Source organism: Podarcis melisellensis, assembly GCF_964234715.1.
Source record: "Podarcis melisellensis genome assembly, chromosome: 10".
Classification (NCBI taxonomy): Eukaryota; Metazoa; Chordata; class Lepidosauria; order Squamata; family Lacertidae; genus Podarcis; species Podarcis melisellensis.
The window spans coordinates 42,714,918-42,742,589 of record NC_138542.1 but is presented as its reverse complement, the minus strand read 5'-3'; the positions used below and the strand labels follow the sequence as shown (position 1 = coordinate 42,742,589).

At 40.2% G+C, this 27,672-nt stretch overlaps 1 protein-coding gene across 2 annotated transcripts in view; it reads right to left on the bottom strand.

Annotated features, from left to right (window-relative positions):
* Window positions 1-27,672, bottom strand: part of ANO4 (anoctamin 4) — a 135,050-nt gene that overhangs the window by 58,162 nt on the left and 49,216 nt on the right. For both annotated transcript variants that reach the window (XM_081927933.1, XM_081927934.1), the window contains 4 exons: window positions 21,456-21,644; window positions 12,609-12,719; window positions 6,919-7,055; window positions 5,527-5,685 (listed from right to left, as the gene is read on the bottom strand). In XM_081927933.1, coding sequence (XP_081784059.1) covers window positions 5,527-5,685; window positions 6,919-7,055; window positions 12,609-12,719; window positions 21,456-21,644 — 596 coding nt within the window. The remainder of the gene's footprint in view (window positions 1-5,526; window positions 5,686-6,918; window positions 7,056-12,608; window positions 12,720-21,455; window positions 21,645-27,672) is intronic.

The window sequence follows — 27,672 nt, the reverse complement described above, 5'->3', positions numbered from 1 at the left end:
TTGTAGAGGAGTTCAACAAGCTGCATGTTATTAAACAAATGTGAAGAAGTATGTAAAACATAAATAGGATGATTTAGCCAGTTTCTTAGTGGCTGCCTCCTTTCTCTAAAATGTTTTTAATTGTGTCCAATGTGAGCAAAAAAAGTGCTAACTAGAAGTCAGTGATGTGAGCAGTGGCAGAGCTTCATGCTCCAGCACCGGGGGGCAGAGAGCAGGCGGGGGCCAGGCTGGTAAGCATCCCGGGGACATGGCGGACCACCCAAAGGGGCGTGGCGCATGTCCTGGGGGCATGGTGGGCCACCTGAGGGGGCATGGTGCCCAGCGTGGGTGGGGGGCAGCCACGATGGCACCCCACTGGGATCCCACTGCCGGGGGCGGTGTGCTTCCCTGCACTCCTCTTCCTCTGCCAGTGGATATGAGAATTATTTAAGAAAAGCAACACAAGAAATGCTAAGAGTGGCATCGGTGACTCAATGTTTATTCCTTCCCTGTGGTTCATTTCACATTTGCAGAGTTTACAATATATATTTTTTCTAACTGCCAGCTTTGCAAACGAAACTTAGATTCAGAAAATCAACTTACTCTTTCCAACAATCATTTCAATGCTGCATTGAGTATGCTATGGCTAAAACATCAACAATAATTCTGCCATCTGGTGTGTGAAATGGGACACATCTACCCCCAGCGTTCAGCGTTCACTGAGATCCAGCTCCGAGGGCCTTCTGATGGTTCCCTAACTGAGAGAAGTGAGGTTACAGGGAACCAGGCAGAGGGCCTTCTTGGTGGTGGCACCCACCCTGTGGAAGGCCCACCTTACCAGATGTCAAGGAATTAAACAACTACCTGACTTTTAGAAGAAGTTTTTAAGTTTTATTCTGTTTAATATTCTGTTGGGAGCCACTCAGAGTGGCTAGGGAAACCAGTCAGATGGGAGAGCTGCTATTATTATTATTATTATTATTATTATTATTATTATTAACATCATCATCACCATCATCATCATAACTGCCTTGGCTTCTGTAGGGTTAACAAGAGGATTAAGTAGCTTGTTACAAAAGCAAGGAAGTGGGTTTAATGTGCCAAAATAAAGTGAGCAAACCTTTTCACAAAATCATTTTCTTCAGTGTTATCATATGTAAAGGTATGTTATTATGATTATTATTATTATTATTATTATCCTTAACTATTATTTATAGTCTCTCTCTTGCCTTTGGTGGACTGTTATCAGGAATCACTGAAGGATGTGCACTTGTTACATTTCTAATTTCTCCTTCCATTCATCACATTAACATGAGATAAAGATATTACTGAAACTATGAGAAATGGCTCAATACAAAGAATGAGAGGATAAATTTTGTTCCTCAGTAACCCAGACCCTTGAAAAACAAAACACAAATTGTTTTGGTAAACATTATCCTACTTCAAGATGAACTCCAATGAATCTCAGGATAGTAAAACATCCCAAAACAAAGCCATGTGCGTTGTGTCATAAGAAAAACACTCAGGTCTGCTTCCCTGAATCATCTTATTTTTTTTTTAAGCCAATGCATTTTTTTTTATACCAATAAACTGAAGGGTTCAGTCAGCCTGCTTATATAGAGCTCCAGTACAATGTTACTGTAACAACTTTCTAAAACTATCCAATCACTGAACGTCACTTTCGATCCCTTATTTACATAACTATCTACAGTATCCCCCTGCTGGCCCAGGGTGAGTACATAACACATGGCTGGCTCCTCTTCTTAGCACATGCAATCCTAGCATCTGTTATCATATATTAATTAATTATGTTGTGGTCTTACTGATTCCTTCCCATAGTTCAACAAGAACTATGTGTGTGACAAGGAATTTCATACCCTAATATTTTAATTATAATCTTCTTCCTTTCTTTTTCTTTTGCCATATTTCATTCCCACCACATGTGATATAAATCCTCTAATTCTTTCTGCATTTCCAGCATCTTGATGAGTAGTCCTTATTAATTTCCCTGTATTCTAACAGGTGTCATATACCACCTACTCACCAATTTACAGCAATTTTCTTTTATTGTCATGTGTAGTACTTCACATGTCTTAACTAGCTATAATATGAGCAATCCTAAAAGGCAAGTGGGTATTATTATCTTTATTACGGAAAAACTTATGTTTGGCGAGAGTAACTTTTCTAGTGAGCTCATGGCACGGGTGAAATTTGAAACAGAGATCCCCTGAGTCATAGTTTCCTTAGCCACGTCACTACACCTGTTCTATGGAAAGGGATCAATTTCAATAGACTTCAAGGGGATCATCTGGAAATGTATGCCGGAATGTTACTTAGGGTTAGTAAGATGCTTCCATATGGAGCCATGAATGAGATTCTACATTATTTTGGGGCCCATTTATCTGGAAAGGTTTAAACAAATGACCACTCTATATGTAGGTGCTCATATGATCACCTTTTAAAAGCCGATCAGTAAGTGCCTCTCAGAAAAAAAGGCTTTTACGTGCACTTAATTCTCTGGACTGTTCCCAGTTTGTCTAAGTCATATTTCATATTGATCTTTTTCCCCAGGCTACATTTTGCAAATCATCTTTTTATTTGCAAGCCAAAACATTATGAAAAAAGGATATGGCTGAAAATGACTTCCTTTCTCAATAATCCACTCCAGCTATAATCAAAGCAGCTACCCTGGGAAATAGTGGCATGGCTGTGGCAGAACCAGCACTGTCCTGAAGCATTCTCAGTAGCGTAGTAGAGAGGTAAAGTATAAGAGTGCGGCTTGAGGACTTTATTTCCAGAGCAGCAGTCATGCCATCATCTGCCAAAGTGCCAGGATAGACCTTGCAAGTGAATGAGGCAATAGCAAAACTTCTAAGTTTACTATGTTTGCAGCGTAGAGCATCTGCCCTCCAGATGTTGCAGAACTACAACTCCCATCAGCTCCAGAAAGCATAGTCAAGGGCAAGGGATGATGCTTGCTTGTAGTTCAGAAGCATCTAGAGTGCTAAAGGTTTCCCACACCTAGTAGAGAATGATACCAAACACTATTCTATAGTAAGGTAAAAGGGTAAAGGACCCCAGGACGATTAAGTCCAGTCAAAGGCAACTATGCGGTGTGGCGCTCCTCTCACTTTTCAGGCCGAGGGAGCCAGGAGACAGCTTTACAGGTCACGACTAAACCGCTTCTGGCACAACGGAGGACTGTGATGAGTGCCAGAGAGCACAGAAACACTGTTTACCTTCCTGCCACAGCGGTACCTATTTATCTACTTGCACTATTCTATGACTGCCAGCTCATCCTAATGCATAGGTTATTTTGCTATGTACTCTGTGTATCTGCATGTGTGCAAAATAGATTGGTTAACTTTTTGGACTCTTGCTTGGGAGTGTGACTTTTGGGACTCTTGTGTTCAGTTCCTGCACTTCAGTAGTGCCTCTACATCGCTGAGTTTCTTCAAAACATTCTAGCAGCGCTGAGTAAGGACGAAACTAGAGGTGGTACAGAAAAATGGCTGCCTGAGAAATTCTCCACTAGACTCCTTGTTGGGGCTGCTGGACAATCAGATCATATTACATTTCTGGGCACAGTCCAAACAGTTGTTTTTGGCTTTTGAAACAGTATAATCTAAGGTGGGGTGCAACAGCAGTATTACCAACATATAAATATATGGTTTTTCAAAAAGCAAATAAGAAATGAGTACTCAAACACGTGTTTGGCTTAAAGGTGAGTCTCTGATTGCAAAAGTTTGAAGACTATCCTATGCTAAATGGTTTGGATACTGGTCATTTGGACGAGTATCTACACCTATCTGAACCTGGACATCTTTTAACATTAGCTCTGAAGGCATTCTCATGTGCCTGTCTTTAAAATGCTTTGATGCTTATAACTGTTGCTGTTAGCAAAGTTACTGTAATTCTGTATATTGAATGCTGCCTTGCTGTATTTTACTGAAAAGTCCAGTCTACAAATATCTAATTAAATGAATAAGTAAATAAAAAAATTAAAATCAGATTTATTAGTGCATTAGAGAACCTGACACCCTAACAGAGCTCAAAGGTTCCTATCCTGTGGAAATCCCTTTTTCTTCTTCTTCTAGCCAACAGACTTACTTACACACAGGTAACAGTGTTTTGCTGAGATCCACACCTGTGCTTAAAATCCACATTAAAACAACAAAACCTCATTTTGATCATCCTGAAGTTTAGAAATGTTGAGTGATGCCGAACTACAAAAGAAGTCACATACCAAATCAAATGGAATGAATGAGAAATAAAGCTGGATATCAGTGAGACAATAAAATGAAAGGAAGTGAATAATGAAATGTCAGGAGTTTTGTTTGAGATGTATATGTTGCACATTAGCTTGAGAAAGGACCATTCCAAGAAAAAATGCACCCTAGCTTTGGAAACAGTAATGCTTTTAACTTTCTTCTATCATTGCAGTCAATACTGCATAAAAGGTAAAGGTAAAGGTACCCCTGCCCGTACGGGCCAGTCTTGACAGACTCTGGGGTTGTGCGCCCATCTCACTTAAGAGGCCAGGGGCCAGCGCTGTCCGGAGACACTTCCGGGTCACGTGGCCAGCGTGACATCGCTGCTCTGGCGAGCCAGAGCCGCACACGGAAACGCCGTTTACCTTCCCGCTGGTAAGCGGTCCCTATTTATCTACTTGCACCCGGAGGTGCTTTCGAACTGCTAGGTTGGCAGGCGCTGGGACCGAGCAGCGGGAGCGCACCCAGCCGCAGGGATTCGAACCGCCGACCTTTCGATTGGCAAGTCCTAGGCGCTGAGGCTTTAACCCACAGCGCCACCTGCGTCCCTCAATACTGCATAGCAGTGTATTATTTCATTATGACTTGTAGACACAAAAGCCTGTTCCAATAGTCTTCAAGTGGAATTGTTTAACAATGCATATTTCAGTAGTGAAGACTCTGGGTTGTAAAAACTGAGAATCAATATTGTAAAACTTTCCCTTTGATTCTATGCAATAAATGTTTTTTAGAATTATGGGCTACGCAGCTAAAGAAAAACCATCAAAATCCAGTCTTTGGCAGCAAGCAGTAGAATTCATGAGTATTCACAGTGTGCAACAATGGAGTAATTTTTACATGCTGAGTTTGTCATATATACTTTAAGAAAGAAAGTATATAGCTAAGCAAATAGAGAGAGAGAAATGTATTGTGGCAGGTTCATGAAGAATGGCCTGTGCAAAGTGCTTAAGGCTTTGCAAGTTTCTTACAACTCCATTGTCACATTCTTACAGCTCCTAAGTCCGCCACCCCCAACATGATTTCTTCCAGATGTTTTGGATCACAAGTCCCATCAGCCCCAGCAAGCCTGGCCAATAGTCAGGAATAGTGGGAGCAGGTCTGGCAACTGAAATGTTTAGAGTGGACATGCCAAGCTGATTAGTATAACTACAAAAAAATGAAAAGGGGTCATGGATCAAATGCGTTAAATCATTAATTGCATGGAAATATCCTTGTTTGCATAAAGTTTACAAGCAGATTTGAATTTTGAAAATGTTTCCCAGGGGATCCTTCTTACCTCTTTCTCCATTTGAAGTCCTTCTGCTCTGATATTTCTTTCAAAAACTTCTCTTTTCTCATTCTGTGGGTTGGATTTTCTGTATACCAAGAGGTAGTCAATCCGACATTTTCCATCCCTAAAATACAGTCCACTGGTTTTATTTTTTTCTGGTACTCCCTGCGAAGAAAAATCAGATCATTTGTTCCATTCTTTATATTAGTGTTTGATTTAACACTATTCACACAAACAAAAGGATTTCAATATAAAGGTCTGATATATAAAACTATTACATGATAATCACTAAAGTTATCAGATTAACATTGCATCATACAGCTAGATGAATCACACTTCATCAGAATCTCCCATATGAACCAGTTTGCCAGATTTCATCCATGGCAGAAGCTCAGCAGGCGGGTATGCAGGACAGGGTCCCATCAGTTGCAGAACTCAACTGTGGAACTCCCTGACTCAGGAGACTCATGTGACCCATTGACATTTAGATACCCATGCTTTTGGAATAAATAGCAACTTTTTTTTTTTTGCTGTTACCTGAATGTTATTACTTTTTAATTATTAGTATTGTAATGTTTTAAATTTTGTTTGATAGCTACCTACTGTGCAGGACAGAAAGGCAGGATAGAATAAATATAATATTCATAATATGCCCTTCCACAAGAATGGCATGCATAGTTCTTTCCTCTACAACAATCTTATGAGGTAGGCTGAGAGAGAGTTTGGAGGTTCTAGCAGGGGAGTGCAGCTATCGTATACCCTTGACTGAAGAACGGTACACTCCTTCTATCTGGGATGGTCGTCCTCTTCCACCGAGCGCGCAGCTTCGGGAGGGACGCACATGGAGCGGTGAGGCAGGAAGGGGACACCCACCTAGCCAGCCAGATCAGCCAAATCAACCCTGGCAATCAATGGGGTGACCACAATAGTTCTCAAACAAACAAACAAGCCAACTAACAAATATTGTCACATTTAGGGGACGTTTTAGGCAGGCTGCAAACCCGATAAGGAAAGGAGAAAAGGGAAGCAGTGTCATATCTCAAACACTGACAAAGCTATATGCCAATGAGCATAATTTACTTATAATTATTTTCTACAAGTCCATTTGAAAAAAAAATGATGTTTTCACCTTCATGCACAATGTATGTTAGATATAAGAGATAGATAAATCTGCTTGCTTTATTTCAAATAGTCAAGAATAATGTCTGGAACCTCTCTTCCATTGTCTGCAGATTAATGAAATCATGGTTAACTTTGATTTTAGTGTTAACTTTATGACTGGGTGGGTCTGTGAACTCATTTTAAACTATATGCTCAGCAAACCTTTGTAAAATCAGAGACGACTTGAATTTCAGCGATTGAAACCCACAAATAAATTAGACATATAAAGCTTCTTACCTCTCCCACTGCCTCCAATCTGCTAGTATCCTCTGAAGTACTGGTCAAATTACCATGGTGAAGCAAAGATTCATCGTCCTTGGAAGGGCTGGCTATGCCTTCTAATTCATCAAAGAAAATATTGACATCCTTGGCTACTAAAAAGCAATAATAAAAAATAATACATTAACGTTGAAAGTAATACTGGCTTTGCTCAAAAATATGAAATAAGATCTCAACTTTGTGTGTTTCAAATCAAAGTCAACATAAATCATTTGCATGTCGCAAATTATCTGTTTCATAGTGCTAATAAGTAAATCCAAAACAATGATATTATGTAGCCAACAGGTCAAAGGTGGTCTGAATGACCACAGCAACTTCAAGGCAGTGGTGACAGGTGTGTATGTCTCCTCACGTAATCCACAAAGTGTTTCCAGCCCTCAGTTGAATCTTGTAGATTTGTAACCTCTGGATGAAATTCCACCCAAATTTATACATCAAGGTTTTCTGAGACATAGCCCTGCTTTAAAAATGGCAAAACATGACTCCAAATAGCTTCTAACACTTGTGCCTGGCTAAATATATCATACAGTTTTTTAAAAAAAATATCCCTGCTTGCTCTGTATAAAAAGTCAAATGTCAGTATGTTTATATATTTCCTTTAAAAAAGAAAGAAAAAAGGCTGGGGGAAAACAAATCCAGAGCAAAGTCATACGTAGTGCTTGGAAGATTTATAGGTTTTCCATTATCTATTCAATACAATATACAAAGTGTCATTCCAGGTCTTTATGAGGAAATAAAAATGGCAGCCAGCTGCAGGAGAGAGGCAGCAGTCTACATCCCATACACCCACCAAGGGATGTACTTGCACCTCTGCCTTTTCATTTGAAACCTGGACTTTAGGAGTTTTCATCGTTAAAGTTGTGGAAGGTTTTAATCCTCGTTTCAAATGAAAAATGTTGAACTCGCTCTTCCCTTATTGTTTTTCCCCTCAGCGTGGAACATCCAGAAAAAAGACTCCGCCCCTTCACAGCAGCACAGCCAATCAGGTTCAAAATTTCACTGCCACAAGCACAGTACATCTTCAGTCATGGGGCAAGTGCCTCCATACAGCTCACAACTAACTGGAAGTTTGCTTTCTACTTATTGCATCTTCTGAGATCCCCCCGCTCCCAGTTATTTTTTAATTTATTTTTTAAACTGATTCTCCTACTATTTTCAAATATCCCATCGTATTTCAGTTTACATGGAGACTGACAAACGTCACAGATACAATTAGAAAACTGCATGCAGTCAAAAGCAGTGCAATTACTACACACATTCTGAATGAGCAAATAGGCTGTGTTCCAGTTGGTTGCAGCAAAAGCTTCTCATCGCTGTTTTATAATCTCATAAATCCAACTTTTACATATGTGCATTTGGACGCACTGCACAGGAGAAGCACAAAACTGGTGTGAAGCGCACAGCATCCCTTTCCCTCCCTACAGATTTTTAGGAAGAATTCTATTACCAAATCTGTTCCCTTTTATTCAGAGGCTGCTGAAAATACATCTACCAACATCAGGTAAGCACCAGGTGGTTCATTCACCAGACTGCCAATGACTATCCTCACAGTGTGACATCTTACACACAGTGAGTGAGTCAGCAACACATCTCTTCTCCTCCTCGCTCCACCTTATCTTCTGAGAATGTCCAGGAACATTAAAAAGTTTGTAGAACAGAATCCATATCCGTTTGCACCCTGGTGTGGCAATTTCAACAGAAAGCATAGCTAACCTTTCAACATTTTTAAAAAAAGAATATTTGATTATATATATATTTTTCAGAAAAAAGAACTTTAAAAGGATATGGCATACTTTCCCTTTTTTTACTTGGATTATTTTAATGTTGTGGTCTTCTTTTGGAAAATCACCTGTGCCATTAGCTGCAATTAAGCCACCCATTCTACAGCACTGACTCTGTGCACCAGAATGCTAAATTCAGTTTTGATACTAATAATATCTGAGTAGGGCACTGGGAAGATCAAGAGGGAATGTTTAATTATGAATACACTCCTATAAGTAATGCAGGAGGTAGGAGTGGGAAAATGAAGAAGCACCCATTCTACTCAGTTTGGAGAGGTCCTTTTCAAGCTCTTCAGTCTCAGGGGGTTGGACTAGATGATCCTCAGGGTCCCTTCCAACTTTACAATTCTATGATTCTTTTTGTTTTAACAGCTTTGAGCAATTTAGTATCACCAGCAAACTTGGCTACCTCATTGCTCATTCTAGTTCATTTATGAACAAGTTACAAAGCACAGGACCCAATCTTGATTAAGTCCAAGGTTGCCACCACTTGGGTTGGTTCCCACACCAACTGTTCTGTGTGTGGATACATCACTCACTGTATCCACAGACAGGACTCTGGCCTTTGGTTTTTATGACTTGGTATGGTTTTTTGGTGGCCGCATTCTGTAAGACTGCATTTTAAACAGGTTCGTGCAAACGGTGCTTACTGGGAAAATGTAACGTTCAAGTAGAATGCAGAATATTGTTAAACCCTTTTCATTATAATAGACAGACGCACTATTACATGAGCTAGAGTTCACAAGGGCACAAGTACTAATGGGAAATGTTTGAAATAGCTTCTGGTATCATTTGTGTGATCTTCCGTTGCCTAGTTTTCATTCTAGAGAGGATGGCAGCCGAAAGTTCAACAGAATAACATTGTAAAAAAGAAATCTGTTTTTCACCAAGATTAAGGGGGGAAATGCAATGGCTGCTGGCTTGCCATGATTTTTATTGTTCAGCATCTAACAATGCTAAAGTTAATATTGTGAGATAATATAATGCAAGAATAGGGAAACAAATCCATGTAAAAAAAAAGCAGAGCATGAAAAAATGTGGTTTCCAAGTAACAAGTAGGGACCCCAAATGTAAGCATTTTGTGCCCACTTTTTTTTAGGGGGGTGCACTCACTAGGTAAAGGTAAAGGTACCCCTGCCCGTATGGGCCAGTCGTGTCCGACTCTGGGGTTGCGTGCTCATCTCGCTCTAGAGGCCGTGAGCCGGCGCCGTCCGGAGACACTTCCGGGTCACGTGGCCAGTGTGACGAAGCTGCAGCTGGTGAGTCAGCACCAGCGCAGCACACGGAAACGCCGTTTACCTTCCTGCTATAAAGCGGTACCTATTTATCTACTTGCACTTTGACGTGCTTTTGAACTGCTAGGTGGGCAGGAGCTGGGACCGAACGATGGGAGCTCACCCCGCCGCGGGGATTCGAACCGCCGACCAAGTCCTAGGCACTGAGGTTTTACCCACAGCGCCACCCGCGTCCCCCGTGCACTCACTATGCCACCTTTATTTTTGACACATAAAGGCTACAATCCTATGCAGGAGAGCACTGCAAATAAATAAATTCCTCTTGTTCCTTGGAATTCCTAAACTAATAAATAACTCCATTCCAAGAGTGTGAATACTGACTAGTTCTCAGCAGCCGTGTTGAACTTATTGCTATGTGTGCCATCACACTACAAAGCCTGGAAAGCCAAGGACCAAAATGGAGAATTTTTCTTCAAAGGAGTGAAATGCTTCATTGCTTCTTCTTTATGTGACTTTTCATTTGTAAACAAAGTGTTATTTTAAGCACTGTGCGTTCCCTTTAAATTAATGTGAGCTGCTTTGGTAAATAATCTATCTTGGCTCTTTCCAGACAAAATGTGTTAAAAATGTTTCATGCCACTTTTTAGGGCCTCCCAAGGCAGCTCATGGTACAAAGCAAAACAAAAACACGTGATTATAGTAAACTACCTATCTATAAACATTTTACAGTAAAAGGACAGCGCGTCTTACAAAACTAAGGTAAACAATTTAAAAACAACAGCAATCTAAACCATCAACATTTTTTCTAAATATCTATCAAAATGAACAATATCAAAATGAAATGCATATAGAATAGGAACATATCACAACTAATAAGAAATATTTTGAACCAGACTTTTAGGAACTACATCTGTAAAGTTAAAACTAAACACAAAAAGAAACCTTTGAATTGTGAAACAGTGGCAAACTATATTAACACCAGGAATACCTATGTCTGCCACATACCAACACACCTTTAAACCTGTTTTGAGAACTGGAGTGAAATAATTATGGCTTTCCGAACTAATATTTTGGTTTTAAAATTCTAACTAGTCTGAACAACAATGTCAGGCTTTCTAAATGTCTAGTACTGTAGTACGTAATATAAAAATGCAACATGTTTCAACAACCAATAGACCAGCTCACTTTTTGCTCTTTTCTTATAAATATTTTCTATTTGTTGCTCACATTTGCTTAAATATCTAATTGCAAAGGGTTGGTCACTTGGGAAAAGAAAGAGAGAGTAAGACGCAGTTGAGAACTTTTTACAATTGAGAAAAACGTAGGCAAGAGAATGTTTTATTTTTAGTGTTAATTAAAGTGCACACTCTCTATGCAATAGCAGGGCTGGGAAACCATTTTTCTGCAGCGCTGCATTCTCTTTCAAGACACACTGTGTTGCGGGCAAAGTATCCCCCATTTTCTTTCTCTTTCTGCCACCCCTTCCTTGGCACACTCATGAAATAGGCTAATGGTCACATTCAGCCAAGATGCCACAGGTCCCCCCCCCCCGCTGTATAGTTAGGTAAGTAAGCATGGTGGCCTTCTCATAAAAATATATGAGTATCGGTGCACATGGAACAGTGTATGCACCCCAACATTGAAAAAAACTCCCTCTATGGGCACAGTTTTCCTGGGGAAATCACATTAAAAAATGTAAAAGTTTTTGAACAAATGATCTGGTCAGAAATCCTGAGAAGCACCTTTCTTTATTTGTTTTCAGAGCCTTTTTTCCATCATAAATGTGTGTAATTTCACCTCTGCAATTCATCACAGAAGACAACTTGTTAACAACCATTCCTTCTACCTTCTTCAAGGCTCAGATGCTTCCAGATTGGTGTTTACTGGGATTGTTTGCTCGTCATGCATGCAAGCTCTTCTCAGCATAAACACGACATTGCCCATCCATATCCCCACCCCCCAATTTATTTAGGATTTACTTTCCATGGAAAATAGCTTGCTGTCAATGCCCCATTTGTGATACCTGAATGATTCATTTGCAATATTAAGCCCCTGGCTGTAAGAGCTGTTCAACAGTGGAGCAGCCCTCTCCTCCTGGCACTAGACATTATCAAATCTGTTCTCATATTGGGTTGGCGGGAGTGGGAAGGAGGAGGCAGGTGCTTCCAGGCATGTATTGCTCTCCAAGTGAAATCCTCTGTAGGCAATCAGACACATTGTGAGACTCCGTACCTTTGCTGAAGGGTGGGAATTCTACATGTGAAAGCCCAACACGTTTGGAAACAACCCTTTTCTACGTGAAATCTTTGAGAACCTTTTTCTTTTGTTGAAAAGCAGTACATAAATATTCCAAAGAATGTTTCTACCTGATCTGCATGCAGATCCCACTAAGAAATAAATGAAAGCTAATAAAGATTTACTGACAATTTCTTCACAAGTCCTTTTACACTGAAATCTGTAGATCTGAATACACCGCTTAATGCAATGATTTTCATTAAGCCACCTTATCTGAATCACACTTGTGTGCGTTGTTGTTCCTTTCCCACCTCCCCCTTTCAACTAATCAAGTATATATTCATTTCCATTACCTTTACTACAATGTTAAGAATCTGAGCCCCACAGAGTAACTTACTTTCTTGTATTGCATTAAGTATTTCTGAAAAGTCCACATCTCTCTTCTGAGCGTCAAGTCTTATTGATATTTGTGTTTCCAGGTGACGACCTTGACAATGCTCTCTTCCTTCTAAAGAAATTGAAGAGATTGGCGGAGTTTGCAATAGTTTAGTAGTGACTCCAGTGAAGATGGGTGGGAAAGAAACAACGGTTGCAAACACTAAAGCTGCCTGGAATAATTACTTTTGCTGTGCAGCGCAGGGAAAGTCAGTTTGAGAATACATTTATTGAATCGTAACACCCACAGCATGCTGCTGATGGCCTCCTCCCCATAAAGAAACAGACCTTCAGCTACCTACACTCATCCCCGCAAATAACAGCCTCAGAGAGGAGACTTTTGGCCGGGAGTGAACGAGTTAAACTTCTCTTCCCCATATTTACTGTTGACATAACAAAACCATCCACTGCATTTTGGGCTGCAATTTACACAAGAGAAAACATGCACATTGATTGCATTAGTACAATAATATCATGCCTAGTTTGACCCTTAACAGCAACACAATCCTTAAATGAAAAGCCAGAGGAATTGGGTATAAGCCAGTTTTCTCCTGCGTAGACTCAACTAAACTAACACAGATGTAAATTTATTTTCTTTTAATGTTATAAATCTATTAACAATTCTATACTAAATTATCTCTGGGAATCCAAGGCATTTTATGATCTTTGTAACATTAAATCTGTTTTTCTGTTTGCTCAAATATTCTGTATGTTGCTTCCAAAACAATTGCACAAGGAAGATGTAGCTCCTGTTTAATGCAAACCTCTGTCAGGGGTTCTTTAGCTATGATTTCTACATTGCAGTGAGTTGGACTAGATTATCCATTGGGTCTCTTCCAACTCTACAGTAGTGGCGGACTTGGGACTCTCAAATTTCAGCAGTACAGTGGTACCTGGGGTTACAAACACCTCGGGTTACAAACACTTCGGGTTACAGACTTTGCAACCCGGAAGTAGTACCTCGGGTTAAGAACTTTACCTCAGGATGAGAATAGAAATCGCGCAGTGGTGGCAGCAGGAGGCCCCATTAGCTAAAGCGGTACCTCAGGTTAGGAACAGTTTCAGATTAAGAAAGGACCTCCAGAACAAATGAAGTTCGTAACCAGAGGAACCACTGGACCCTGTGCAACACTAAAATTTGATGCCCACCACCTCTCAAGCTCCATTCTACAGCATTGTTGTGGTGTCCACTGCAGCTGAACCACTACCCTAAAACCGCCTCTGTTTACAGTTCTATGATTCTATGATTTGAATTTTCCATTTGGAAATACTGAACTTTACAGACATTCCCCTTTATTAAATTTGTGTATTAATAATATATATTGCTGTTAGTTTGTAGGATTCAATTGTTGAAGTAGCCAAACCAGCTTCTTGGACCTAAGCATGGTCCTTAGTTTGACAAAGGATGTTGCTCTGAGCCTGAGAGGAAATAGGTGGTCCCTCTCCCTCACTGGCTGGCAGCAAGAAGGACAATAGCTGGAGTGGTGTCTAGCTGGGCTAGAAGCAGGCAGAAAGCAGAGAATGAACCCTGTGTAATTCTGCAATTTCAGACGTACTGTAAATTCTCTGACATAGACTTCCCTAATCCGGTGTCCTCCAGATGTTGCTCTCCATACTGGTGGAGGCTGGTGGAAGTTGTGGTGGTTCAAAGCATCTGGAGAGTACAGCATATTCCAATGCATGCTCACTCTGAGGTAAGCCTCAATGTGCTTACTGAGATTCCTCCCTAATATGCATGTTTAGGGCTGCCACATAACTGAGTAGTTAGTTTTCCCCAATCCAAAACTAACTGTTCCTCTATGTCAAGGACACACTGTGTCAAAAACATAGCTATCACCAGTACAGACTCTTCTCTGGTTCACTCCTCACTATACCTCTCAGTTGCAAAGATCCGAACACTGAAACAACTCATACCCCAGGGTTTGATGCTGGTGCTGAAGTAACCTCATAAGGATGTGAATAGCTTCTGGGTATGGATGTCCCATCTGTTAAAATGTTTAAGATCTTGACTCTGTTTTGAATTCTTTTTGTACTCTGATGCGTACAGTCGTACCTTGGTTCGTGAACACCTTGCGAGTTGAACGTTTTGGCTCCCGAACACCGCAAACACAGAAGTGAGTGTTCTGGTTTGCAAACGTTCTTTGGAACCCGAACATCTGATGCAGCTTCCAATTTACTGCAGGAGCTTCCTGTAGCCAACCAGAAGCCTCGCATTGGTTTCTGAACGTTTTGGAAGTCGAAAGGACTTCCGGAATGGATTCCATTCAACTTCTGAGGTACCACTGTATTTTGTTTTGAGTTTTCAGGGGGGGGGTACAAAAAGGAACGTGAATAGCTGGTGGTAGAATCCAGTCAGCCTCACCATTGGAGTTTTACCTGCTAAATTTGCTATCTGTAGAAAGTTGTAATGAAATGGGGCTTAATCCCAATCACATTGGCTTTACTGGATTGTGGATTGCTCTTGGAACTAGATCACACATTTTCTTTCACCATGGCAACATCAAGCTCATTCCAGTATGTATGGATATGGGAAGCATAACAGTGAAATAGCAATTTCAACTACAACAAGTTCTGACTCTAAAACAGAACAAGCAAATAAGCAGAGAAAATGTCGAAATCCAATACAGCCTGTGACAAATATGAAGATGAAAGCAGCAGGAAGCCAAAGCACATCACTTCACCCAGCTAGTATTGTAAAAGGCAAGCTTCAGCATGCCAGCTGAAAGCATCTATAAAATGCTGCAACGCTATAGGATGCACTAAAAATGATGGATACCTTGATGCAAAGATTTATTGTGTGTGAATTGTAAAGTGTATTTAGAAAAAAAACTGACAGAAGCAAAAGAACCCATTTTCAAAATCTAATCATGATGCACAACACAATATTCCTAAATTGCCTTTCTGCACAGTGCAAATTAAACAAAAAAATTGTCATATACTATATGGGCAGGAAGAGGGTAAACATAATTTGATGGTTTGCTGTTAATTCCAAATAAATGCATTCAATCTTTAAATTGAGCCTAAATAGCCTAGCAACTCTAGCCAGCAAGATTACAGGCTGGTAGCTGCAGAATACACTACATATATTAGCAGGATGATGGAGAACAACTCCTTGCCATAACATGTGAAATGACTTTAACACTGTAGTAGTTAACATGGTGACCTTCAGATATTGTTTGACTGCAGCTGTGGTTACAACACTTTTGAGCCTACTGGGACATTTTGAAGGTTAATCTGTTGTGGGCGCCACATAACCACCCTGCAATCACAAGTACTCACACAATACACAACTATGCCGATCAACTGCAGCCACAGAAGTACACCCCCACACCTATGCTATGACACACACCTCTGCACAACACAGAGAACTTTCAACCAAACAGCAAGATCCTCTCTATGCAATCACAGAACTACACACCAAGATAATTAATGACTGGTTAGTGCTTTGCTTTTCTCAGAATCACCCAGTAAACTATAATACTATACTGAAAAACTATTGTATATACTATGCCAGAGCTAATACTTGTAAGAATCCTAAACACCAACTAGTCACATGGGAAACTATATAGAATTAAGGATTCCTTTAGCAATACAGTCAGGCTCAGATGCTTCATAAGGCAATGCAGGACCGGGACAATGCAGATCATTTTTGCTAAGCCCAGACACTCTAGACATCCCATCTGAGTTTAGGCCTCAAGAAGTGCAGCTACATGAATGTTAAGCAGCAAGCAAGAAATAACTTCCTCAATCATACTAAAGAATTCCAAAACATGTTTTTTTTCTGAGAGTCTCACGTATGAATATCTGCCTGCTGAACAGGTCATGGGGGTAGGATTAGTGCAGTTGTATATAGTCACCCCATCTCTAGAGGAGCATTATAGCACTGGGGAAATTACGAAAAGGCAACAAAACCACCAAGAGGTGGATCACCTACCTGAGGTGAGGCCAAAGCTTGGTGCACTCCCTGTGGAACGCCTTCCCTTCAGATGCCAAGGAAGTACCAGTAAACAACTTTTAGAAGACATCTGAAGGCAGCCATGTTTAGGGAAGTTGTTAAGAATTGATGTTTTTACTATGTTTTAAGATATGTTGTAAGCCGCCCAGAGTGGCTGGGCTGGGGAATCCCAGCTGGATGGGTAGGGTATATATAATAAAATTATCAATATTATTATTGAAGTCTGATGACTAAAGAGGACATGATTTAAGTTTTTATAAAATTATGAATGGTAGGCCAAGAGTGGACTGAGAATTTTTCTCTCCTTCTCTCATAATACTTGAACTCAGATTACACAAAGAAATTGATCGGCAGCAGGCTCAGAATGGACAAAGGAAAAGCAGTTTCCCACAATACATAATTAATTTATGAAATTCACTACCACAGGATGTAGCGATGACCACTAGCTTAGATGGCTTTAAATTCATGAAGGGTACTTCTGTCAATAGCCAGCAAGCGTGACGGATAAAGGAAACCTAAAGCCAAGGACAAACAATGTGAGAGAACTGTTGCTTTCTTGCCCTCCTTCTAAGCTTCCAGAGACATTTAGCAGGACACTTGTTGAGAAGACATTGCTAGACTGCATGGACCCTAGGCCATCCCAGCAGCATTAATCTTATGTTCAAAGAAGAACACTCTCAGAAAACAAGCAGAAATACTATGACACCTTCCTCTACATCTCCAAAAGATCTCATGGGATAGAAAGCCATGGAAATCTTACTGCAATTCTCCAAAGTTATGTGTAAACAAGGGGTGGCTAGACTTCAGTTTTGTAGGATCTAACTTGTGAAGCACCCTGTGATCTATGGATCAAGGGTGGTACACAAATTTAGTAAATATTAATAATAAATAAAATAAAATAAAGAATAACTATTAGAAACAAAGGGCATCTTTGGTTTTTGCTCTCAATCTGTGCCTCCTAAATTGCATGAAGTAGGTGAACCCACCTAATTACACTAGGCCAAAATCTACATAAAAGCAAACATGGATGGATGGATGGACTAACAATGGTAGCAACAACAATAACAATATACTCACAAGCAATTTCCAGTGAAAAAAACAGTTGTTGTTTATGATGATTTCTATGTACTGTATAATTCAATGCCATTTACAGAACATGCACCCTTTTGACTCAAATCAGTTATGAGAAGCTGTGATGATAACACCTACTACATTTTGTAAATTAATAGGTAGCATTTATATTCTTTTTTGAGTGCTCAGAACATTCAGCATACCTTGCCTCTCAGTAATCTTTAAAACAACCCTATACAGTATCTCAGTATTATCACCACCTTATTGCAGATGGAGTAGATTGAGCTTGAGAGACAGTGGATTGGTTAAGGTCCTCCACATTCATGTGGTAGAATTTGGACCAGGTACTTGTCAGTTCACACAGCTTATTCTGAACTCCACTGCCTCTTTAGATACTAAATATCAACCCTAATTTGTAATGGAATGGGCAGCTTTTAAAAAAAAACAAGTCCTTTTTTGCATTGATGGATTGTATGCAATGTAAGTAATGATAAAGGGTGCTTGCAGATTTGTTGTTTTGCAACTGGGATTCAATAGCACAATGGCAAATTCATGCTGGGCAGTTAAAGTGGATTTGCAGCTCTTGTGCAACAAATGCACTTCCCAAAAGAAAAGAAAAATCACAACTTTTTTTCAGTAAGGGAAGTGGCAGGAAAATGTACTAGAAAATGTGGCATGGCAAGTGCTTGATAAGACATCATACAACTTCCCTACAAATGAAGCATAATTAATGTTCAATAGAAAGGCAATCTGGAAGTGACCAGATAAATATAGACGTCTGCATCCTGCAGTGACTGCTTCAGCTTTCTAGTTTTTGCTTTAATTTCACTGTGGAATAGAGTGTTAACAGAGTTTCGAAAAAGATATTGTCATATTCACCATGCTCTAGATATCAACATCCAAATTCAGAGAAAGAGATCTGCATGTGGAAGCAGCCTTCCACTTGAGTATCAGGAACTGCAACTTGAACATGCATCCAAAAGCCAGAATCGAATCAGCTACACATTGCATGATTTTTAATGGCATATACATTCCAGTGAGTGCTTGAATAGGTATCCCTTCCACATCCAAATGCTCACATTTAAAGTAATTGTGATATTTTTGTAACCCACCCGAGCACCACTTGGCACTTGGTCAAGAATGCCCATAAGTATAAACAATCAATAAATAATGCAGTGAAGACAGGTGTTTTCCACATTCAGACCGACATCTGATTTATGCTCTCAGTTCCTAATCTCTACATACACACACACACCAATGTGAGTGTAAATGTGTAATCTATGTTCCTTAGACTTTAATATGCAGGTTTCTTTCAGCCTCAAAAAAAAATTGAGTCACAAAAAAGGTGACAGGCTAATACAAATAAGAAATCTCATGATTTCCTTTAAATGGTGCAAATCTGATATGTAAATAAGTAGCAGCAAGTGGACAGAGATGTACTGCTGCCAATATACTTTCCTGATCAGTGCTGCATTTCTTAGAAAAAAAATAATCTTCTTAGCTTTTGGAAGTTCCAACTCACGAACTTCTTTTTATAAAAGAAGAACAACCCAAGAGATTAATATACCAAGTTCCTAAGTAGAGTACCTGAATGGGAAGGAGACTGTTTTCCAAGTCCATCTGTGTCCTGTATACTGATTAAACATTAAAACCAGTCATTTGACTTAAGTAATGAACAAATAGCATGAGTAGCTGAACTATTGGAAATAGCTCATATGGACAACAAAACCGCTATATGTATAAAATCCTATATCCACATGAACACATTTTTCCCCCTGAGGCTTAGATCTTCAGAAAATGGAGTTATGCCCAACAGATTTCATAAGAGGTGAAAAGATGGGTAATAATCCTGCCTTGTTAGGGGTTTTCAGTGCCAAATTACCAAATAGGCAGAGTAGGCACTGACCAATGGGCCTTTTGTTAGGGCCCCCGCAACAACGGATCAAAATAATATTGATTTGACCTTGAAAGAAAATTACAATCAAGCTTTCTTATTTCAATGTTATCCCACTAGAGTGCAAACAAGGTTTTGACTGCCATGGGGCCTCCACAGGGTTTAATCCGGCACCAGAGGCTTTGTGCTCGTGTGTGAGAAGGTTTAATTTGGTCTCCCAGCCTCAAGTTCCAACCCTAGGTTTCCTTCAGGCTTGCTGCTCTGATCTTATTGCGGCTTTGTTTAAATGGAAACTCCTTCTGTCCTATAAATGAAAGCTCTCTGTCTTTCCTGGTGGTGAATTGCACTTAACTTTAATGGAGCATGATCCCCGCAGAAATTGAGGCCAACCAGCCGAGAGTTTCTCTTCAGTTTGCCAGGAGCAGCTCAGAGCAATAGCACTGGCCCTATCCATAAACCATCTGCTGCCTCCCTGAACCTTTGATGGAAAATGAGGAGCAATTGCCATTTCAGAATACTGTATGCGACAGACAGACAAATGCATGTGCAACACCATAACTCAAAAAGATCTGTTTTATTTATGTATTTAACAATGAAGGGGGGAAATGAACCAATTCTGTTGGTAATTTTGAACTGTGTGTCTGTGTGTGTTTGTGTCAGAGGAAGGTATTTTATTTTAATTTTTGAGAGAAAAAAGAGAAAAATGAATTACTGAAAAAGGAATCCTAAATGGAGGGGGTGGGGGGAGAGTGTAGAGTGAAGAGATGGACAATCTGCCACATCCAAAACACTGCCAGCTTCAGCCAGCTAGAATGTGGATACAGTGACTCTCCCTTTTCCCCATGTTTCTTTTTTCTTTTCTTTTCTTTTAAAAAACTGCCCTGAAAGAAAATGTCAGGAAATTACCTACATTTTAATATTTCTATCTCACCTTTCCCTCCCAGTAGCTCAAAGTGTTGTGCATACTTCCTCCCCTCTGCATTTTATTTTCTCAGCAACCCTGTGAGATAAGTTAGACTGAGAGTTGGTGACTGGCCCAAGGTCACCCAGTGAGCTTCAAGGGAGAGCAGGGATTTGAACCCTGGTCTCCAAGGTCCTAGTCCAACACTGTAACCACTATGCCACCCTGGTCTGCGTGCGCAGTGGCTGGTAATGAGAACTGAGGAAATGACAAAGGGACAGAAGTGCAGGAGTTCCTGTGCATAACTTACACTGGCCAGCTGAATGAAAACAGCTTGCAACACACTGGGTCATGAAGAAAAACACACATGAAAGAGTCACCCTTGCTGCCCAGTAGCTTATAAAATAGACAGGAATGCTAAAGGACATTTAAAAACAAATACTGGGTGTCAGCATCTCAGGAAGTCGCTGCTTGCTGCCCTATATTGTGAAAGTGTATCAACAGGCCCTTTTGAAACACCTACACTGCCAAGCTGACATTGGCTTATGCAAGAACTCACAAAGAGAGCTGATTCTATTAGTACTTTTGATAAATGCAGGCTTTTCCTGGTATGCAGGATATAAAGTATTTTGTTTGTACCGAAAAGAGAGGATGGAGAAAGTAACATTACAGTGGTAACTCTGATACTGGCATACTTTAAGTGTCTAAAAATAGCAAGTAGCAGACTGGGTAAGTATGCTTGATGCTGATTTTATGAGCAAAAATCTTAAAAGCTGTGAAATATCTCTTTGTTCTAAAATTCCCAAACTTGCTCTACACTACTGATAACCACTGCAGTTATGAACAAGCACACGGAGAAAGGCCGAAGTGAACATCAATCTATGGATGTTGGCTTATAGATTGATTTCCATGCAAGCTTGATCAAATGCTATGAATTCATTTCATAGCATGTATCATTTGTGTAAAGCAATCAGGAAAACATTGTTACCTGGCTGATGAGTGATTGGCTTCCCATCAGATCCAGAAGATGAGGCCTCCATTTTTATTGACCTTCTGATTTGCGGGACTGAAGAATGCCTAACCACAGACGGGTGCTGTGATAAGCGATGGCTTGCTGTGCTTCTTCTCTGGTAGATCTGCACACGCTTTTCAGCCCCATGAATAGATAAGCTTCTACCTACCAGAAAGATTAAAAAAACAAAATTGGATGTAGGAGGCAAATTTTGCTTATGTATATTACAAACATAGATTGACATTTAAAGGTGTCTGAAATGAATCATTTGAAAGAAGTCAACACGTGTGTAAATTGGATTGTTGACTTAAGTCTGCAAATTCCCCATTCTTAAAAGTGACTCAAGCCACGGTGTACTAAGTAGTGATAGCTTATAGTAAGTACTGACAGTACTGGCCACTTAAACTCTAATCTCTGCTCTAAGACCCAGAAAAACAACTTCCAACATCCCAGTCCTTCTCTCCCAGTTCCACATTCCATTCGGCTGTTGCCTCCCTTTCCTACTATCCTCCCCAGCTACCCCTCTTGCAAAGAAGGAATTCTGTTTTTCTATCCTTCAAGCCATACTGTACTATAGCACACTAGATTAAATCATACCAGTACCCTTAATTCTGAAATACTGTACTGTAAGGACATATCCCACAGCAGGAATGTGCTTTTTCCAGCCAGAACCAAAGTGTAACATGAAGTGGGCGACAGCCGAGCCCAGGTATCTTCAAATCTTACATTAAGTTTCATACTTAATGCAATTTACTTCAAATTTATTTTTGTGACATATAAATGACATGAAAAGACTTGGTCTATTTATTTGTATCATTTATTATTCCTATGACCCTTGTTATGGTTCCTGAAATCAAGCAGTGGGCTGTGTTTTTTGTTTTTCTTTGCCTCTTTGACTGGATGCCATTTTGAATCACAGTGCCAAACCAAACTTTTCAAACTGCACCAATTTTAAATCTACAATGGTTTTTGGGTTTCTTAGAGTTCTCAGAGGACAGCCTACAAATATAAAGAACAATAAAGAAAAGGAATGCAGCACAGTATTTCATTACCTGTACCTCTGATAGTTGTGTGGAAGTGAGAATTTCAGCAGCTGCAGATTTTCTAACCCCTTCAGTGCAATCTTCACCAGCTGCTGCAGAGATTCCTGCTGCCACAACCTTATTAAAGGCACAGGAGCCCTGTCTTCATTTACAGTACTTAAATTACATAAGGAGTTGAGTCCTCTTATCTTTTGTCACAGGCCCCCAGTTTTAGAAGGTACAGAGAGGGATCACAATTTGGCTAAAAACTAAGGAGAGACCTGGAGCCCTACATGTGGAATTTATTAAGGACCCCCTCTTTAATTCAACCACTGCTCCATTGCATCTGTTTCCAGTTTCCCTAACTTGTATGACTGGAGAGCATAATGCATACATTCATTTTACACCTTGGGCCACAGTACCATGATTTTTAAAGATCATGCTTGAATAAAACTAATACATTGCTGCTCCTTATTCATGTTGCCTGTTGGCGATGCTGTAATTCAAAACCCGGCCTCCTTTAGTCTCAGAGCATGTTAAGTGATGCATAAAAGAGGCAGAACTAGGAGTAGTTGCAGAGATCTTAGCTTTGCTTCCTGTTTATTCTATATTTTACTATTATTTAGCAGTGTTTCTCAAACTTGGGTCCTCAGTTGTTGTTGGACAACAACTCCCATCATCACTGACCACTGCTCCTGATAGCTAGGGATGATGAGAGTTGTAGTATAAATGACAGTTGGGGACCCAAGTTTGGAAACACTGATTTAGAGTAAAGTATAAAGCTTTCTCAGCTTATGAAGGAGTAAAGTGGTTTGTGAAAGCATATCTTTGTTTTTAAATCCTTTAAAAGTGACTAAAAACCAAAAGAGGAATGTCCAAATATGTTTTCAAATGAAACTATCAATGTAAATGAAACAAGGGAAGTTAAACTTTTCAACACTCTCCAGTGTTTCTGGAATATAAAGCATGCAAGCAAACTGGCCCTTTAAATATCTGAAGCTGGCTGAACTAGAGCTGAAAAATTCACAGGCAAATTTCTTAAGCAATTCCTTCCTATTTACAAGAATTGCACGCTCACATTTTTGTCCTCCTAATCTGCATTTTTCAACCTTCCTAATTCTTGAATGTGGAACCTGATTGCACAGGAAAGGGCTGAAATAGGGCAGAGTATGCAATATGTTCCCAAACCATCCATTAAATGGCTTACCCTTGTGGCATCTGCATCTATGTGCATGGACTGAGGGGTAAGGGATAAAACAGGGCTCTGCTGAATCTTATGCAGATCAATTAATGTGCAGACACTGTGCCCTTGTGGGAACAATCCTGCCCACATTTGAATTAGGATATTAATTTCCCCTCTAAAGCTATAGCCTGCTGGAAAAACTTTTTCAAAATTCTGGCAGGTATCCCACCAGAGAACTCACAGAGCTACAGTTCCCATCACCTACAATTCTCAGGATTCTTGGGGGGGGGGGAGTTATGTGATTTAAATGCACCTTAAATGTATGGTATGGGTGTGGGGTTGAATATTTTTTAACGTTTCAATTGTCTGTCACCCTCGTCTCTGTCATGTTCTTGTTTTCTTGGGTGTTACAGATATAAAAGCACCAGGATATATGGTTAGAAAGTAAAGATGCTATTTCCCCTGGAAGATACTCAAGTTGTTCTTTCCCCTTTACGTTGACAGTGAAAAATCTATCTTCATTTGGCAGCTAATTTTGATGGAAACAATCCAAAAAAGAAGTGGCAGTGAAGATTAGGAAGTACTTTTTGTAAATCTAGGCAAACATATAACACAAGGTGCTCCTGGACTTCAATTTATGCAATGATCAACAAGTGACTTGCTTGGCACGGGTATTATCTGTCTCTCCCAGAAAATTAATGGGGTAATGTGGAGTTGCTTACTTTAACGGAGTAATAAAAAGCCAAACCAAAAAGCTGAAAGTGTTGCATTTCCTATTGAAGCTTTCTCAGCAACTCAAGGAAACGTTCGGAAAAATATGAAAAACACAAAACATACTCATGCTATTAGTGTGTGCCGGATTAAAAATGGAAGGGTACAAGATACAGGAAGGTGCTTTCACTTACAAAGACATTTTTAATTTTATGACTTCCATTTTTAATTGACCCACCATTTTAATCCTCTGGAAATCAAAGCTGTGGCCGTTTTACTTTTTTTGCCACCCAAAATGCCTCCATTCTAACGCTACATGCCTACAGCAGCTGGGACTACACATACCGGTAACTAGCCCTAGTTTAATGCCTGCAATAACATTGCTAATTTGGTCAACTTTTTTTGTAAACCGCTCAGTTTTATTTACAATTAACAGCATACAAGTTTTGTTAAATAAATCATTTGCTCACGAGAAAGCTAGATTTAATGCAGCCCCTGTTCGATGTCAGTGCTATTGTGGGTGTCTGACTGGAAGACAAGGCTATCATTGCCAAGTAGCCATAATTACTAAGCTCTACCTCCAGAGGCATAATGCCTCTGAATTCTAGCTTTTGGGAATTGCAGGTGGGCAAAGTGCTGTTTCATTCATGTCTAGTTTGCAGGCTTCCCATAGTCATCTGCTTGGCCACTGTATAGCACCCATTAGGATGAATGAGTCCTCATCCAGTTAGGGATGTTCCTATAGAAATGGCTCAGGACCACAATACCTCAAGGACCGCCTCTTCCCATATGAACCAACCCAGACCATGAGATCATCTTCTGAGGCTTTCTTCGTGTGCCTCCTCTGTGAGTGGCAACACGAGAACGGGCTTTCTCTGCAGTGGCTCCCAGTCTGTGGAATGCTCTCCCCAGGGAAGTTCGCCGGGCACCTTCACAATACAACTTTAGGCACCAGGCAAAAACGTTCCTTTTCTATCAGGCCTTTGCCTGACTTGATCTACATCCTATACCCTTTTTTAAAATGCTGGCTCTTTTGGGGGAGAGTTATTGGGTTGTTGGTTTTGTTTTGATTTTATGTATCTGATATTTTATGTGAGCTGCCCTGAGACCTTCAGGTATAGGGCGGAATAGAAATTAATTAAATGAAGTTCCTGGATCAGAGTGCCTGTCATATTCGGCAGCACTGCAATTTAATGTTGGGAGTCATTCTGCACAGAAACATGTTTGTACCTTTAAGAACAGTTTTTGTGAGCTCTGGGCTGATGGGTTGCAGCTGGCCATGACTACAAAAGGAGAAAAGCTGCAGTTTGAACTCTGCCTGCATGAAAAACACCCACAAGCTTTACTTTTTGTTGTTTTGAAATAAAAGCTTTATTTAAGTTGGTTTTACACCTGTCTCATGGAGTCACAGTTCTCTGTCATCTGCCACCAGTGAAAATCCCCCTCTGACATTTAATGCCAACCTCTTCATACTGGGTGCGGGGTAGAGGCAGCGTGTATAGTTTCAGTATTATCTGAACATTCAAAGCTTTCAGCTCAGCTAAAAGTTTCATTGCGGGAATTGACAGGGAAGCAATATTTAATTGCAAATCTTTCTGGGCAAAGGTGAGGTGCAGTGTTTGGGGGCTAAGATGCCCCCCCCAAAAAAAAACTTCTGCCTTGTATTTGGAGTTTGGGGCCTTGGGCAATTTGCCTCCATTTTAGTCAAGCACTCAATTTGCAAGAATGCCAAAGGCATCTGGGAAACTGTCAAGCAGAACGTAAGGGTCACAGCAGCCTCCTGCAGCTTGTCTCTAGCATCTGATACTGGAGAGAAAGAAGATGTGCTACATCTGTGCACATGAGTGGACAAATAGAGGAGATAAATATTTTGACTCTTTCGAAGTTTACTTTACAGATGCATACTGCAGGTGGAAGTTGGATACATGTGGAAATTTGCCCTTTTACATAGCCCGGATGGGGGACTTCCCAAAACTGCATGGGGCAGAATACAAGCATGCAGGCCCCAGGAAGACTTAGAACAGCTCCAGGACTCCTAACAGGCCCATATAAGTTTTTTTTCTTCTTCAAATTCTGCTTACCACATACCATTCTCGGTGCCCAATCGGGCATGACATTTCAATCCCTTCTCTACTCAGTACTCCTGGCAGAAACACCGGTTACATAGGTTCCTCTAAATAGAAGAAATGTTTTGCTCTGTAAAATGGTTATTTAACAGAATGTCCAAAAATGCATCAGAAGGATGCAATGCAGTAAGTGCTGCCAGGGAAATATTCTGTATCTCTTAATAAGAGAAATATGAGGCTTAAATAACAAAGGCAAGTTGCAATGGATAAGCAGAGAAGCATGAAGGTAATCAGCAGAAAGCTCAACACTAATTCAGGATTTGACCTAAATTTCTCCAGTCACTGTTGGATTGATTCATATACTTCAAGTTAATCTTTTTTTATTAAGCATTTTAAATGCTGTGGGCCAGGAGGTTTTTGGGTTTACGTAGTGAGCTTCAAAAATGCATTGGTGTGAAGACTATGTTGAAAGAAATTGTAAAAGAAGAACAAAAAAGCAATAAGCCTTTGGTGTGCATCTATACTTTTGCATAGTGAATATGCTGAATTAACGATTTGCTTGATTTTTTGTTACATTAAAGCAGGCATCCCCAAACTCAGCCCTCCAGCTGTTTTGGGACTACAATTCCCATCATCCATGATCACTGGTCCTGTTAGCTAGGGATGATGGGAGTTGTAGTCCCCAAACATCTGGAGGGCCAAGTTTGGGGGTGCCCGCATTAAAGGGATATTCATACTTGAGGTGTGGAGTTCAACCTTCATTGTAACAGTTACAAGTCAAGCCTAGGGTAATCCCACTTTAGTGTAAACCCCGGGTGTAGTATGTAGTATGTATAATATAATATGGTGCTTGGTATGTTGCATATGTATAAAACAAAAAAAAACATACAACCAAATTCAGAACTGCAGAAAACTAGATAATGGGATCGTTTCAGAACACTGGTTCACCCAGCCCAGTACTGGTCCACCCAGCCCTTCCAAACTCTGCTAGCTGAGGTCCTTTAGCAGGAGATGCTAGAGATTGAATATAGGGCCTTCAATAAAGCATGCAGCCTATAACTGTGTGATGGCTCCTCCCTATATATGACATCTTCACTTCTGAATTAGACAAAATGTGTTTTCTGGTGATAATAATCAAGCCAAGACCACACAACTCCTGCACCTATTCAGTGTAGCACCAAATTGCTAATAAATCGTGCTTTCTTCTGCAG